At 41.2% G+C, this 17,228-nt stretch overlaps 1 protein-coding gene across 1 annotated transcript; it reads left to right on the top strand.

The window, feature by feature from the left end:
- The first annotated feature begins 394 nt into the window (after nucleotides 1-394).
- On the top strand, nucleotides 395-16,479 carry DBT (dihydrolipoamide branched chain transacylase E2). Its single transcript, XM_075832223.1, has 11 exons — nucleotides 395-490; nucleotides 2,291-2,408; nucleotides 2,869-2,944; nucleotides 3,499-3,680; nucleotides 4,574-4,698; nucleotides 7,715-7,958; nucleotides 10,549-10,715; nucleotides 11,777-11,854; nucleotides 11,981-12,172; nucleotides 12,259-12,330; nucleotides 15,538-16,479. Exons 1-11 carry the CDS (start codon nucleotides 440-442, stop codon nucleotides 15,703-15,705), a joined length of 1,473 nt encoding a protein of 490 aa, XP_075688338.1. The 5' UTR covers nucleotides 395-439; the 3' UTR covers nucleotides 15,706-16,479.
- The last annotated feature ends 749 nt before the right edge of the window (nucleotides 16,480-17,228 follow it).

Raw genomic sequence — 17,228 nt, 5'->3', positions numbered from 1 at the left:
CTGCGATGGAATTATTATGTAAAAGCTGAGATAACTGCAGAGGACGCCACTAGTCCATATTTAACAACGCCATGTAAGAAGATTAATGAAAAAAAGAAAACAAGAACCAGCGGCTCTAAATACTAAAAAGAATAACCGGCAATTTATTAATTGTTTAATACAAACATGTTTATTAGATTCACTATAGCTAGCCTAAAAAATGGCGGACATTGCCTCAAACAGCGACACATTGGATACCAACACCGCCCCCTGTATAAGCCCCGCCCTCCACACTGACAGGGAAGGGGTTTAGCCTGACACTGATTGGCTGTTGGCCTCGCACACCTCTCTCCCACCCTCTTCTCCTTGGAATTGACACATTGTTTCTGGTGCTCTCTGCTGATTGGTTGTTGGTAGCAGGTTCCTAACGGGATTGGTGGTCCCAGCTTTTCCGGGTAAGATGGCGGCTGTGAGAGCACTGAGGAGCTGCAACCGGTCATTCGGCCGCCTGGTGAGATAAGCAGCTGTTTATATTATTAAGTGCCGTGTTATAGGTATGAGACAGCAGCAGACAAGCTGATTAGCTGTGTGTCACCCAGCGACCGTGTTAGTGCCTCATTGCTCATTACACATGCGTCCTGCCCTTGTATGAATCTCCCTCAGTGATCCAGAGGATCTCTCAGAGGAGATCAAGAAGCTTCTTTTTTTATAGTAATAACCTGATGGTGTTATTATATCCACTTCTATTTATATTTGTTTTGCCTGTTACTGAGTAATGCTACAATTGTACTATTTAATCAGCTATTGGACAAGAACATATGCAGCGATGGCAAACAAAATAATGTTCCTGTTATCTCAAATATTTTTCCATCTGTGCCCCCTTTACTAACGAACATCCTGATAGTAAAATGCTGTGTAGATCTTCCTGTCCATGGCCAGCTTTTTATCCTGTTCCGTTGTAACTATTGACACTTCAGGCACGAGGTACATAGTACTAAAATTAAATGATGCCCCAGAGTCATTCACTATGAGAAGTCCATGTATGAGCTCATGCACAGGACCGTATTAAAGATCTATGTTGTATGGATAGAAAATACGTCGCCCATAGAAATCTACGGTCCTATACTGCACCTCTATATGCCACGTAGGGGTCATTTTCCCCTTAAATTCTGTATGAATCGTATGATGTATTACAGAAGTATGCTCCCTCCGTATAGAGATTGGAGATACCATTCAGCGCCGCATATAGCGCCTACATCTCCGTACTACGGAACCGTAGATACTCTGTGAGCTCCCACACTTGTTCGGTGCACACCTGCATGAAGAATAACTGTTGAAAGGTGGTATCCTGAACACCATTGGTCCCACACATTTTGCCATTTTGTGCTGTGACAGACGTTTAATTTCCTAAATGTTTTTAATTTAGTCTAATTTATTTGAGTTCCTTAAAGGGAACCTGTCACGTTGAACATACAGTACTGATCTGCGTCAGCATGTTATAGAGTAGGTGAGCAGATTGATATGTAGTTTTATAGGAAAAGATTCAGTATCACTTGTAACTTATTCATTTTAACCTCTGTTCTGGGATTATGAGTCCAGTGGGCGGTCTCGCTAAATGATTGACAACCTTCCCTGTATGATTGTGCATACAAAGTTATCTGTCAATCGCTGTGTAGGATCGCCAATGAAACCCTAAGCCCAGAATTAAGAGGTTAAAATGAATAAAATACATAAATCTTTTCCTACGTATCTATATATCATTCTGGTCACCTGCTCCATAACATGCTGCTGAAGATCGCACTGCATGTTTAACGTGACCGGTTCCCTTTAAAGTGCAAGTTCACCTTTGTGACCTTACGCTAGCATTAGAAAACTGCATATGCAGCCATTCTCTAACATACTTCTATTATCAGATTTGTTTTCTTAATGAAAGTTCTCGTCACTGCCCTATAAGATATCAGCTTAGTAGAAGTTGCGCTCTCTCTCCCCTACTCTGTTTTCGTGAGACCTTCCCTGTGATCCTGAAGCAGATAAATGCTGTTTTATGACAACCTGCTGCTCCATAAGCAGAACACAGGCTGCTGCAAAGATCAGCCTCCGCTGCAAGACTACGGGAGGGAATTTGATTCCACCTTCACTGACCAGTTCTACCATTGGATCACTCCTCCCCATAGAATGATCCAATAATAGAAGTATGTTTGGAAATAACTGGATCAGGTTCACCGTTGACGTTCTAGTTTTATGTTTTTTGGTCTTCTTTGTTGTTCATGTTTTTGCCACTGACCACTCTCTTGGACACTCGTTTCCCCAGGCCAGTTTTAGACAAGTGATCCTATGCAACCGGTTTTTACTAGTAAAGTCATGCAAAAAGCAGCCGCCTTCTGTGATCCTGCAATCTCTGCAGCTGAGAAACTTCCGAACCGCCTCTGGTAAGCAGCCACTATCTCACTGTAAAGAGGGCATAATATGGTGTTGGTATTAAAAAGCAAAACAAGCTCAGGATTTGGATCTGGTGTCTATCTCCTGCGAATTAAACAAATTTTAAAATTCTGTCCAGATGGTATAGGACCCCGGTCTCTTTACCACGCTTCTATCCTTTGATTCCTTACCACCTGCTGGTGGTGTCACTCTGCAGAAAGTACTATGCCCAATATTTGGTGGGAATGTCCAGGTGTCTTTGCACTATGGGAAAAGTTGTAAGACTGAAATTCCATTGTATAGATGAGTGTAATGCTGTTTTTTACTGACAGCCCATATAATATACTTAAATTAATTTGTAGTGCTAGTAGTTGAGCTTTCTAGATAAGTGACAACGGTCTTATGTCTCTTCTTTTACATCCCATGCCTATCTGGTTCATGAACCTATAATGAGTTTTCTCTATTTTTCAGCCTTGAATGGCCAGATTGTACAGTTCAAGTTATCAGACATTGGAGAGGGAATCACAGAGGTTACAGTGAAGGATTGGTAAGTTATAGAAATGAACACGATGCTATTTGCTATCTTAATTTTTCCTAATGGAGGAAAGGACAAAATTGAATTAGACAGTCATAGGGAAAAAAACATAATCTGATTGTTCTGGGATTTTGCAGACAAATAAAATAAGCAGCGCTACAAAATGATGGGGGCCATAACTGCAGGAGAGGCGTTACATATCTCCATAGAAAATTATATAAGTTATTTTCCCAGGGGGTATTATTAGGTATATTGAGCATGTTAAAAACCCCTTTTCCTTTTCAGCAAGGGCCATTTTTTTATGCATATGACTGTCCATGTGGTATCCGTATCGTTTCCTTGTGCCATACGTTTTTCTCGTCCGTGTTTCTCCTCTGCGAGCACTTTCTGGTTTCACTTTTCTTTTTTCTCTGCATTTTTTTTTAGCAACTGATGCATGAAAAAAAGACAGCACATGGATGTCGTCCACGTGCTGTCCGTTTTTATTCACACACCCATTGACTTGTCATATGTAAAAAAAAAAAATAGTTTTATAATCTAGCTCTGTCCTTCTTCTATTTCTTTAGGTATGTGAAAGAAGGTGACACGGTGTCTCAGTTTGATAGTATCTGTGAAGTTCAAAGTGACAAAGCCTCAGTGACCATCACCAGTCGCTATGATGGGATTGTCAGGAGGCTGTATTACAATGTAGATGACATCGCTCTGGTTGGGAAACCTTTGGTGGATATTGAAACGGATGCTTTGAAAGGTTTGTAAATGAGCTCACTATGTGTCAGCCTTCTCAGCCGGGGTTTTTTTTTGTTGAATGAAAGATATTCTCCACCTTAGTTTAATCCTACAGATATAGTTAAAGGGGCTGTCCAGTGAATGGAGCTTTGCTGCAGTACTCTGCACAGCAGTTGGTCGGGAGCACCTCTGTGGGGGGAGAACTATGAAAGGGATGCTAGACCAGCGCTGTGGCCCCTCCATTCTCAAGATCAGTGGTAATTGGACCCACGCCGATCAGAAAAAGATGACATATCCTAGCAATATGCCATCACTGTCTGAGATGAAAAAACACCTTTGATGCAATAGTAAAATCCCACCATTCCCAACCTAGGGCTGAGTAGGGCTGTGCAATTAAACCCCCACCAGTTTGTTGTCAAAGGGCTCAAACACTCGGCTATACGTACGGCTCTAATTCCTTTTATAAAATATATATATATAATTAATTTTTTTACATATTGGCTGGAAATGGTATTGGGTCTGTTTTTTTGCATGAAAAAATAAGTTGTAGTGGAATGCAACACCAATGTGGACCATAAATATAGCTGTGTGAATGGACCCAAAGTCACATTTTAGCATCTGTATTATTGCCTTAAGGCCCGGACACCCTGCCGTTTAATAACCCCGACAAATCACCATAGGGTTATATGGAGATCTAAGTTTGGTGTCTGAATGTGTTTTTTTTTGCAAAGTTGCAGAAGCCCTACATGGAATAATCAACCTTTTCCTACACTGTGGAGTTAATTATTCCAGAGAGACCCAAATTCTGCTATTTGACAATGCATGGGTGGAGTTCGGCTTTAGTGCTGGATGTATAGGGATCTGCGTTCTGTATATATTTTTTTTACACAATATATGTATATTTATTCTCCCTAGCTGTGGCTTCTGAAGAAGATGTGGTGGAGACTCCTGCAGTTTCCCAAGAGCACACACACCAAGAAATAAAAGGACATAAGACACTGGCCACTCCTGCTGTCAGACGCCTTGCAATGGAGAACAATGTGAGTTTCCTCGGTTTGTATCAGAAAGATTCTCCTAAATACTTATTTATATAGCGCCTTCAACTACTGTAAGGGCTTGTCCACACGCTGCAGAATGGCTGCATTTTTTCTGGCAGGAATTTCGGGCGGAAAAAAATGAAGCAGAATACAGTAGCAGCATAGTGGATGAGATTTAACAAATATCCACAAGCTGCGTAAAAATTCTGAGCAGAAATTGACCTGCGGTGCGTATTTTTCGAACTGCAGCATGTCAATTCCTGCTGCAGAAAGTGGCCAGAACTGCTGCATTTTTCAGAGGAGATGTTTCCATCCACAAACACGTTAAAACGCAGCAAAATACGAACCATTTTCTGCCGTAAACACCGCAGGAATTTGGGAGTTTTTGCCGCAGCGGAATGTCTGCTATTTTCAACAAAATTGCTGCAGAAATTTTCTGCAGCAATTCCGTTACAGCGTTACGGCTTGTCTACACGCATTTTGCACAATATTGGAGTAACAATTACCCACAACTTCTGACAATGGACATTATGGCTGTCTCTAGTGTCCAGCTCTTACCTGCCTGCACACAGCATTTGCTGAACCTAGGTATGAACAGTGCAGAAACAGCCAATATGTAAGCACCAGGATCCTGCATTTGTTTCTTGTATCATTTAGTTGTAAACTTGCTAACGTGTAGGAGGAAAGAAGTTATGTATAAAATATATGCCTTTTTTTTCCCCCTTTATTTCTCATAGGCCTCATGCACGCATCCGTCACTGTTTTCACATCCGTTTAAAACTGATCCGTGTGTCCGTTGTGACATCCGTGTGGTTTCCGTTGTCATTCCGCATCTCTTCTGTTGTTCCGTTTTAAATGGACGTTGTGCGTCCGTTTGTTAAAATCCATCTTGTGTGTTGAATGGAGGGAACTTTGGCACGCCCTGCCGTTGCTTGGCAACGTGCAAAACGGACGGCACACGGACCCAAAAGCTTCAATGGGCGAGACGGACACTGAACAACAGGCAGAAGTACGATATGTTCTCATTTTGATGGAATGGACGCACGGAACCGTTAAAACAACGGAAGTGTGCATGGCCCCATAGAAATGAATGTGTCAGTGTGCTAGCCGTTAAAAAAACGGATAGTACCCTGAAGAAAATATGCACACGAGCATTTGTGCCGTCTGAGTCCCGTCAGTGACCCAAGGAAAGATAGGACATGTTCTTTCTTTCCTCGGATCGGAGACTCGGAGCACTTTTCACAGACCCGATTCACCCGCTAAAGTGAATGGGTCCATGAAGACTATCGGGTGCCACTCGGATGCTGTCAAAAACGGCTCGAGTGGCATGACGGTCGTGTGCATGAGTATTTAGTCTATTTGTTATGGTTATCCGAATGCCTCTTTTGTCAATAGGTAACTGACCACATTAACCCTTTAGGTCATGGCGAATTTTGACCTTGAGAACAGAACAATTTTTTTATATTTCACTCTTTGCGTCCCGACGCTCATAACTTTTTTTTATTTTTTGTATGACGTAGTTGTATGGGACTTTGTTTTTTGCAGGACGTGTTGTACTTTATGTAGGTACCATTTTTTTGGTGCAAATACATTATCGCTTAATTTATATACATTTTTATTTTGGCGAAAATGCAGAAAAAAAAGCAGTTCCGCTGCCGGTTGACTTTTTTACACCATATACCGATCATCATAAATAATGTTATACATTTGTTGTTACGGTCATGGCGATACCAAATATGTCTATATTATTATTTCATGTTTTGGGACTTATATTTTAAAATGTTTATTTATTGTAAAAAAAAAATGTGTATTTCTGTGTTTGTTTTTTATTTAACTTTAATGTAACTTTTTTTTTAATCCCATAAACGGATTTTTCATTAACATTTTTAACTGTAATGTACTGGCATAGATCTATATGCCAGTACATTAGCCTGTGTACTGATTGTACACATGCAGTTGTTAGGACACACCTCAGTATGCCCTAACAATAGGGAATATGTTCAGACAGCCCTGGGGTCCTTCAATGGACCCTGGGCTGTCCGGCCGGCCATACAAGCTATGGGCTTTGATCGCGTCACAGGGATTTTCTGTGACGCGACCAATGGGCAGTCCCCCCTCCTCTTATTTACTTTGAACGCCGCAATCAGCTTTGATCGCAGCATTCAAGGGGTTAACGGCGGAGAGAAGAGGTTTTTTTCTTCTCTCCGCCGTTAGCGGGGCTGCGGCTTTGTATTACAGCCATTGCCCCGTTCCCCATCGCGCGCAGACACTGGATGTCACACAGTACGAGAATGCTTGTCCTAATGCGCGAAGTACCCGCCGCTCAGGGCGAGCATTCTCGTCCTGTGTCGGCAACTAGTTGAAGAACTGTTATGGTGTAATCAAACGTTACAGTTTAGGTGCGGTTAGAACCGCAGTGAAAAAAAATCCATCCCAAAAAACGCACCAAATTGGCTTAAATATGAATGCAGTTTTCGGATCCCTTTTTTATTTATTTTTTTAATACGGCTCTAACCACACCTTAACCGTAGTGTCTGAATACACCCTTACTGCATTCTGCAGCCTTCCCTACTGATAAAAGTAATTGGCATGTTAGACCACATGTGACCATCCTTCAGTCTGCGCAGCTTCATATACGGTGTGGGGTAGTTGCATTGTACGATCTCGTTCTGTATCTTCCTCTGCAAATCTTTTTGAACAAATGTGTCCCAGATTAGAGCACTGTATTTCTATCAGCGCATTTTTTCCCAATAAGAAGCTCTAAACCCCCGTCTGCCCAGCATGCAGCCACCTCTGAAAATGTTAAACTTCTGGGGTACCGCGACCACTGCTAGTTTTCATCTGCTGGCTCCATTACACTCCAAGAGCGCCATAGGTATCCGTATTTAGTAAAGTAGTTCTTATTGTTGTATAAAACAATCCATGTGCGTGACATGACCAGTGACTTTACACTGTTGGATCAGAAAAGTTTTACTCATGGTAATGGAAAAAATTTTGAGCAATTCTGATGCGCTTCCAGATAAAGCTGAGTGAAGTGGTCGGCAGCGGACGGGATGGACGTATTCTAAAAGAAGACATTCTCAACTTTTTGGCTAAGCAAACAGGCGCCATATTGCCTCCCTCTCCTCAAATGGAGATCATACCACCGCCTCCAAGGAAAGACCTCTCCAAGCCACCTCTGAAGGATAAAGCTCCCAGTATTCCAGTTTCATTTACCCAACCAATCACCTTCTCAGGAAAGGATGTCACAGAGCCCTTGAAAGGTAACATGGGGTATTACTGCACCAGAGCTTTCATACCAAAGTTAACTCGTAGTTTTTCATAAGAATATAAATGTTTCGATAGATGGCGAACTTTAGTCAAGTCTTTTTAAAGGGGTTCTCTAGGACTTAACCCTTTCACTGCTAAAGATGTATGTAATATGTTATGACTTTAAACGATTTCCGTGGCTAGAATTTAGGGGCTAGAGCTTAGTTCTTAGTTCCCAGAATCTTAGCTTTAAAATTAAAACAGGCTCAATATTCTAGGTGCAATATTTGGGGTGCGGCACTCATTTGAAGTCGGGGAGCAGCATGAAAAGTTTTGCTACCTTGTTCTGTGTTTCTGTAAGGGAGGGCTGGGGGGGGGGGGGACTGCAAGTTATAGCAGGAAGAAAGAACAAATCTCACCCGCCGTACAGCCTCCAGTGACCCCAGGCAGCAGGTACAGGAACCCCTCTTAAATTTTGGAGGGGTGTTTTTTTTTTTTGTTTTTTTTCCTACTAGGATGAGATGTTAATCCCTACCTCACCTAATCAAGCCATTTGTCAACAAGATTTTTGGTGATTATGTGAAGATGTGTGCATGTAGACATAGGCATAAGTGACATGTATGAACTCTGCACATCCTGAACTCTTATTTTTAAGCGGTATTGTGCGACCCAGGCTCTGCTTTGGTCAGACTTTTAGCCACAAATGCAAATTTGCATGCATTTCTTACAAAACCTTACGCTTTGATGCAAAATTGCATAAAGATGATTGTAAAGTGCTGGTTTGCATTTTCACAATGTGTCAGGTGTGTACTTTCAGAAAATAAATGGGTATAATATGATATTTTTTTATTTATTTTATTTGTGTTTGTTAAAAGTGGGCAACTTGCTTGGCAGTAAAATGGTTATCCATTGGCTTATCCTGGCCAATTAATGGCCACATAAAGCATCGGTAGGGGTTTAACCCCAACATTACTGAGAATTATGAAGAGTGCCTGCAGAAATAAAGAAATATTTTTTCATGCGTCAATCCCTTTTAAGTGTGTGTAACTTTTGTAAGGGTGTATTCACACCATGCTCTTTGCCGCACCATTACTGCGCAGCAGTAAACCACATTTAACTATGGTAAAAATGCTGCAGAACTGCATTTATAAAATATGTCTAAATATCATTGTTTGTAAATATACTGCACCCTAGGAATACACATGCAGCTTTCATGTGTTTAGCCCCACAAATATATCAATAAGAAGTAAGACATGCTTAAAGAGAACCTGTCGTGTATCTCTCCCCTTCTTCCTGGCATCCCCTCGATTGCCAGTGCTGTAATTTTTGTTTTTGGCCCTCTTGTTGTCCTGCTACGGCCCCTGCTTTGCTTCGCGCCTGATATGCTAATTTTTGAATAAAGGTACGGATAGGAGGAAGCTTCATCTCTCCTCAGTAGGCGTTGCCTCCTGCATCACTGTGACGCTGTCCAATCAGAGCGGGCCTTCAGCATCACTGAGGCTGTCCGCTCTGATTGGACAGCGTCGCAGTGATGCAGGAGGCAACGCCTACTGAAGAGAGATGAGGTTTCCTCCTATCCATACCTTTACTCAAAATTAGCATATTAGGCACAAGCAGAGCAAAGGCCGTAACAGGACAGCGGGAGGGCCAAAAAAAAATTACACCGCTGCAACCGAGAGGATGCCAGAAATAAGGGGAGGTATGTCATTTTAAAAAAAAACCTGACCGTTCCACTTTAAGGCTATGTTCACACTGAGTTTTTTTTGACGCGGAAACCGCGCCGCAAAACTAGTCAAAAACGGCCTGAAAATGCCTCCCATTGATTTCAATGGGAGGCGGGGGTGACATGCCCTATCTTCGGGCGTTTACGCCTCTGACCTCCCATTGACTTCAATGGGAGGCAGAGAAAGGGTATTTCGCGGCGTTTTATGCCCGCGGCGCTCAATGGCCGCGGGCGAAAATCACCGTGCAGGGAGAGGAAAATCTGCCTCAAACTTCCAAACTGAATTTTGAGGCAGAAATTCCGCCTGCAAAAAACTCTGTCACAAGTAGCAGAACAATTGCAATTCTCATGTGACAAAAGTTTGAGTAGTTCCAATTTTTTTTTTTTTTTTTTTTTTAAAGGGGGGTATTTGGTTGCCTTTTACAGCAGTGTAATGTTACAGTGTAGTGAACATGATTTAAAAATAAAATACAGGTCACGCAATACGGTTGAAAACTTAAAACCACAGTAAGCCCTATCCTGCGTGACGTCTTCATGTTTTTTTCACATTTAACTTCAGGGGAAAAACATAAACATTGATCGTCTGTGCAGTTTTCTATATATTCGGCCTAGAACTGCTTCTGTACGTACACTGCAGGTTTTAGGGTGGTAGTGGTGTGGCAGAAAGCCATATGACTGAGGGCTCCAGTTTACAGCTGAGGTTCATTGATAGATCTGCAGCAGTGATCCTAGAGCAAAGTTACTGTGATAGTATTGTATAGTGTATCACATCTACTAAATATAGGCCTCCTTATTTTATGCTACCACCTGGCAGTTTTATCTTGGCTACTAATTTTTCTGATGCTTCTTTTCTGTGTATTTTATTGTTTTTACGTTTTCAGGCTTCCACAAAGCCATGATGAAAACTATGACCGCAGCATTAAAAATCCCGCACTTTGGTTACTGTGATGAAGTGGATATGACAAGACTTGTCCAACTGAGAGAGGAACTTAAGTCTATGGCTGAATCTCGTGGAGTCCGACTGTCATTTATGCCTTTCTTTCTCAAGGTGAGTTTCAAGCAAACAGTCCTGAATAAATATGTGCACCATAGCAGTGCCGATAACCTGCAAAGTATCAGTGCGGCACTTACAGTAATATGGTTTTTTCATTACTACTTTTTGTCCATCGATGCCTCTAACCGTGCAGATTATAAAAGGAAAATAGAACATGGGTTACTATGGGCAGCAAGGTGGCTATTAGTATTAGTGCATGACACCCATAGACAAAGCTATCAGAAGTCTTTTAGCAATATGACTCTTTGTTAAAGTGACACGCACTGTGTATTCTCCTTCACAATCATCCTCACTCCTGAAATTGGCTTACATTTAGAAATTATTATTTTCCTCTGGTAGATTATTGTGAGTGATGACAATCTCTGTACAGTGCTGTGGAATTTGTTGGCACTCAATAAATGAATAAATTAAATGTAGGACGGATCTAAAACCACATAGATTGTTCCACTGTATTGACTTTTTACAGTATAGCTGCATGGTGCCCTTTTTTTATGGCTCCTGACACCCTAGTCCCATGCCTGCTAAATGAATTCCATGAACCCACAAGATATTAAAGGGGTTCTCCTTAGGATAGGTCATGAATGTCAGATAGGTGCGAGTCCGACTTCCGTCAACCCCACCTATAAGCTGACTGACTGGGGCCTCTTCACAATTTACAGGCACCACACCGCACACTTCCGTAGCGGCTGTGCCTGGGATTGTAGTTCCGGGCACGGCAATCCCAGGCACAGCCACTACAGATGTGTACGGCGCTGTCTATGGTAGACAGTGAAGCGACCGCGGTGACTAATGCTGTGGCCACGGCACCTTCTGCCACTTGATCGGCGGGGGTCCCAGGTGTCGGATTCCCACCGATCTGATATCGATATCCACAGGATAGGCCATCAATATGAAATAACCGTATAACCTCTTTAATTTTCATTTCTAAATCTATACGGTAGATTGTTCTTGCAGATATTTACACAGACAATAAACTAGTAGTACTGCCAATGTGGTGAGCATATGTTCCTCATGTACTTTCTTGGGATTTTTATCATGATTATTGTTTTCTACAGGCAGCAAGCCTTGGTCTTTTGCAATACCCAATACTCAATGCCTCACTGGATGAAAATTATCAGAATATCACCTATAAGGTTTGTTTTTAATTGTCGTACGAGTATGTGTCCAAATTGTGCAGGTTCGTTAAAGAAGATATTTAAAAAAAGAATGGAATATGCAGATATATAAAGTTTTGTAAGAACATGATTTGTGTCTTCTAGGCTGCTCATAACATTGGGATTGCTATGGATACTCAACAGGGGCTCATTGTCCCTAATGTGAAGAACATACAGGTTCAAAGTATTTTCGAGATTGCTGCTGAGCTGAACCGTTTGCAGAGCTTAGGGTCCTCAGGACAACTAGGGGCTGCAGATCTGACTGGAGGCACATTTACTCTGTCCAACATTGGTTCGGTAAGCCAACTGTTCAAAACCTCTTGTAAATAAAGGCATGCAAAATCTTAGCACTGTGTATTGACTTGTTATGGTTTCCTTTCTAGATTGGAGGTACATATGCAAAGCCTGTTATTATGCCCCCAGAAGTGGCAATTGGAGCCGTTGGGAAATTACAGGTTCGTAATTTTTACGTGATTGTGTATTTCACCCGAACGCATGATTGGAGGGGCATGGCACATGCTCTATCGCTTCTCCAATCGGGCTACTCATCAATGTTGGGAGGCCCCTATACGCATTAGAGGGTTGGCCGATCCTGCCATTATTAAGCTTGAATCAGAGAATAACAAGAGGATTGTTTAAGGTAATGTGGGTGGATATTCTATAAGTGTGTATTTATGTACATTGATAAATAAGGAAAGGGTATTTTTTCTGTACCTGGACTCTAACATGCCTGACCTATAACAAGATGATTTCTGATTCCATCCACACTTATTTACCTAGAAAATATGTTGTTGTTTTTTTTAAGTTACCAAATCTTTTACTGACTGGTACTAAACAAGTGATGGTAAAGCTATACTGTAAAGACAATCTGTACGGTCAGTTTCACCCCACTGGTAAAATACTGTATATTGATATATTTTTGTTAACAGTAGTAAGGGTTTAACTGATGGACTTCCAAGAGATGGCAATGCGATATGCTGCCAAACTCCAGCAGTTTTTAGAGGTGAATTGCGGAGAGAAGTTGGTTTAATCACCAAAAAGTGAGCAACGTTTCGGTCCACATCTGAACCTTTCTCAAGCTTGAGAAAGGTTCAGATGTGAACTGAAACATCGCTCACCTTTTGGTGATTAAATAATAAGTCTTGCAATGGTGGACCTGTGACATGAAACAATCTTCCACAACCTCACCTTTGTAGCAGAGTTTTGCTGTTCCTCACCCAGTTTTAAGCCCCCTACACAGCTTTTTCTGTTACAGTTAAAGCCTGTGTTTCAATCTACATATGGAAATGATGATCACTATCATCTTGGTATCTAGTTGGTATAATTGGTGATTCATACACCTGACTATAATCCTACAAAATTCATGGCTTTGTGCAAGTATACCTAGAAGAATTGATGCTGTTTTAAAGGCAAGGGGTAGTCACACTAAATATTGATTTGATTTAATTTTATTTTCTGTTTATTCACTCTGTATTTTGTTATTTGATTAAAAAAAACTATTAACACTTCTATATTTTTTATTTTTTTTTTAAAGCATTTTTACTTGTGTGTGTGTATATTATATATATATATATATATATATATATATATATATATATAAAAAATTATGTGACAACTTGGGGTACGTTAGCTCACAGGATCACCATCTCCAGGGTAAGATTGTTGGCACACTTAGGAATTTTCACTCCCACACAGTGGATTCGGTATGAAACTGGCCGCAACCAGCTTTATTGTCTTCATACAGGAAAAGCAGTTTTACAAAACAGTTCAAAAATAAACCCTAGGCCGTCCAGCCTCTAACTAAACATACAGCTTCCCTAGCTATCAGGGTGAAAGGCCTTCTGCCCAGCACCTCACAACAAACATGTGTTCTTACCAGAACATCTGCCTCCCACAGGGTGGCAATACCTGTCTTCCTCAGACTGGGAGCATTGTGTGAATAGATCACACCTTTCTTAAAGGAGCCTTAAAGAGGCTCTGTCACCAGATTTTGCAACCCCTATCTGCTATTGCAGCAGATAGGCGCTGCAATGTAGATTACAGTAACGTTTTTATTTTTAAAAAACGAGCATTTTTGGCCAAGTTATGACCATTTTCGTATTTATGCAAATGAGGCTTGCAAAAGTACAACTGGGCGTGTTGAAAAGTAAAAGTACAACTGGGCGTGTATTATGTGCGTACATCGGGGCGTGTTTACTACTTTTAATAGCTGGGCGTTCTGATGAGAAGTATCATCCACTTCTCTTCAGAACGCCCAGCTTCTGGCAGTGCAGATCTGTGACGTCACTCACAGGTCCTGCATCGTGTCGGCACCAGAGGCTACAGTTGATTCTGCAGCAGCATCAGCATTTGCAGGTAAGTAGCTACATCGACTTACCTGCAAACGCCGATGCTGCTGCAGAATCATCTGTAGCCTCTGGTGCCGATGTGTCCTCGCTCGTCTGACACGATGCAGGACCTGTGAGTGACGACACAGCGTGATCTCTTGAGAACACGCTGTGTCTGCACTGCCAGAAGCTTGGCGTTCTGAAGAGAAGTGGATGATACTTCTATACACAACGCCCAGCTAGTAAAAGTAGTAAACACGCCCCGATGTACGCACATAATACACGCCCAGTTGTACTTTTAAACACGCCCAGTTGTACTTTTGCAAGCCTCATTTGCATAAATACAAAAATGGTCATAACTTGGCCAAAAATGCTCGTTTTTTAAAAATAAAAACGTTACTGTAATCTACATTGCAGCGCCTATCTGCTGCAATAGCAGATAGGGGTTGCAAAATCTGGTGACAGCCTCTTTAACAGCTGGCTAATGAGACTCATAAGGCAGCCCAAACCCTGGACTGTCCTAAAGACGAAGTGGAACCTCCACTATTCTCTTACATTCCAGCAACCCAGACCCTCCTCCAGGTTTCCTGCCTAACAAGGAGAAAGCACATTTTCTCTTGAAACATTCCTTTTAAATATATAACGCTGGGCCCAAATCCTGCCCCTTAGTAGCTACACTGCTACAATATATATATATATATATATATATATATACATACACACACATAAACAAACAAACACATAGAAAGCAGCAGCATTCCAATGTGGACGTGGGTGCCCAGCAGGTAATCCCGATCCAAGGACTGTACATTCCTTCACCTCTCCCCTGTTGGAAAGTCTATATCTACCTTAGTAGTTGTTTCAAAACATTCCCAAGAAGTCATGTATTCGCCCATTTGCGAATTTATTCAAACATTGCCAGGTGGAATAACAGAGAGTTGCAAAGATGCTCCAGAATTGCTATTTGAGCACAGGATCTCTTTGAACATTGTTCCTTTACTTCCTAAATTGTAATCATGTAAATGGCCGGTCATCCAGTAATTTCGTATTAATCGCATTAGATCTATTGTTACCAGATGAGCAGCATTTCTGGACCATCAGGTTCTGCATTAATGGTGGGTTTTAGTTTACTTCGCTCCTGTTCTAGTACTTTAACTAATGCCATTTTGGCAACTTTTCCCTCAAACACATTAAACCCAATAACAAATATCATCATATGGATTGTTTATAAAGGTCACATTATGTCATTACGGCGGCCAGTTGCTCAATCTGCATAGATTCAGCAAAAATAAATAAAAAATCCACATAACACGTTTTGTCTTTTCTAATTTACAGGCAGTTCCAAGGTTTGACTCCAGGGGGCAGGTTGTAAAAGCCCAAATCATCAACATCAGTTGGTCAGCAGACCACAGGATTATTGACGGTGCAACAATGTCCCGATTTTCTAACCTGTGGAAATCATACTTGGAGAATCCATCCTCCATGCTTCTGGATTTAAAATGAAAAATCTGTAATGTTAGGGCAGCGGGCACTTTTTCCTCCATCAGCGGGGACAAGGTGCTCTTCTCAGTATAGAAAACCTCAACTTGTTTTCCCACCCAGTGGGAGCCGCGTAAGTTTAATTGCCTTCTCCCTGCCCTGCGGACAAGTATTTTGTAAGCACAACTACACGTCAGCAAAGGTAAAATCTCGGGGTTTATACTTTTAACTGTTTCATTACATGTTGGGCAACAGTTTTTACCCATTTATAAAATCACTCCATTACATCCTACCTAAAAAGGTGTTTAAATGGACATCAGCAACATGGACACATCTCCAATACAACATGCTATTTAGGTCTCCCACTCTTCAAGCTGCAGAATCCTTTGTTAAGTAGATCTATGTTCTTCTGATACGGACATCTGGATATCCAAGAGTGTGTTATAAACCACCCTTAGAAGAAACAGGATCTGAAATGCACTGGATCCAATTCTGACTCTGTTAGAAAACTGAAAAGGAAAGCTGGATAAATCCAGCAATGTGATTGGTTGCAGCCTGACTGATCCTCGTCTGACATTGAGGTTCTAGGTCATTCAGAAGAACTTTATCCCAGACTGTTACACTACATAAAGATCAATCTAAACATACGATGATTGTGCTGATTCTTACTGTGTCTGTTACAAAGTGGGAAATTTGTACAATGGTTGTAAATGGTCCTAAGAAGAGACTCGCACTCCATGTCCCCATACTGCTCAGTACTGCTGGTACATATGAATAAATTGGGACTGTTGGAAAATACTCTGTCCATTTTATCTTTTTTCTTTCTGGAAGGTCAACAAGTTCATCTGATCAGGGTTTGTATTATTGAACTAGACAGGGTTCACATTGTGCGGCATTTTTTCCATGGTTTTGTTGCGTTTATGAAACTCAAAGGGATTTTTAAACTGAGGTGAATACCTGCACGTTTTTACAAAGTGTTTAGCTGTAAATTACCTATGAATTGAAAAACAGTTTATCGCTGAAATACTTTTTAAAAACTTGTGGATATTTGTCGAAATTTAAAAAAGGGCATGCGTTTTTACAGAAAATGTAATGCGTTTTTTGGCAACTATCCAAAAACACAAAAATGAATAATGCGAACCCAGCCTTAGGCAGTGTTTACATTGCGTTTCTGTTTTATTTTTAGTATGTATGCCAGGAAAGTTCTTGACGTACACGCTGAATGCGTCCATAGGGCTTTATTTACCCGACTAAAGCCAAATACATCTATATACTTTTTTTGGGGGTATTCAAAAGGATCCTGCAAAAACTTCTTTTTTTTTTTCTTTTTAACATGAGAGCCTATGAGTGATATATGCCACTGTATGGTATATGCCAAAGGCATCCCTTAAACATCTATGTCAAGAGATTCTCAAAAACTTTTCGTGACATGTATGTTAAATTGGTGCCAACAGTTTATAGGTGAAGGATGCCACTGTTTAATTCATACGTCGGAAGCTTTTCCCAACGGATATGCTAAACGTAGGCCAAAAAACGTAATGTGAACA

This window comes from Rhinoderma darwinii, chromosome 7, assembly GCF_050947455.1.
Source record: "Rhinoderma darwinii isolate aRhiDar2 chromosome 7, aRhiDar2.hap1, whole genome shotgun sequence".
Lineage (NCBI taxonomy): Eukaryota > Metazoa > Chordata > Amphibia > Anura > Rhinodermatidae > Rhinoderma > Rhinoderma darwinii.
Note: the sequence above shows the minus strand (reverse complement) of the source record. Positions and strands in the feature narration are given on the sequence as shown.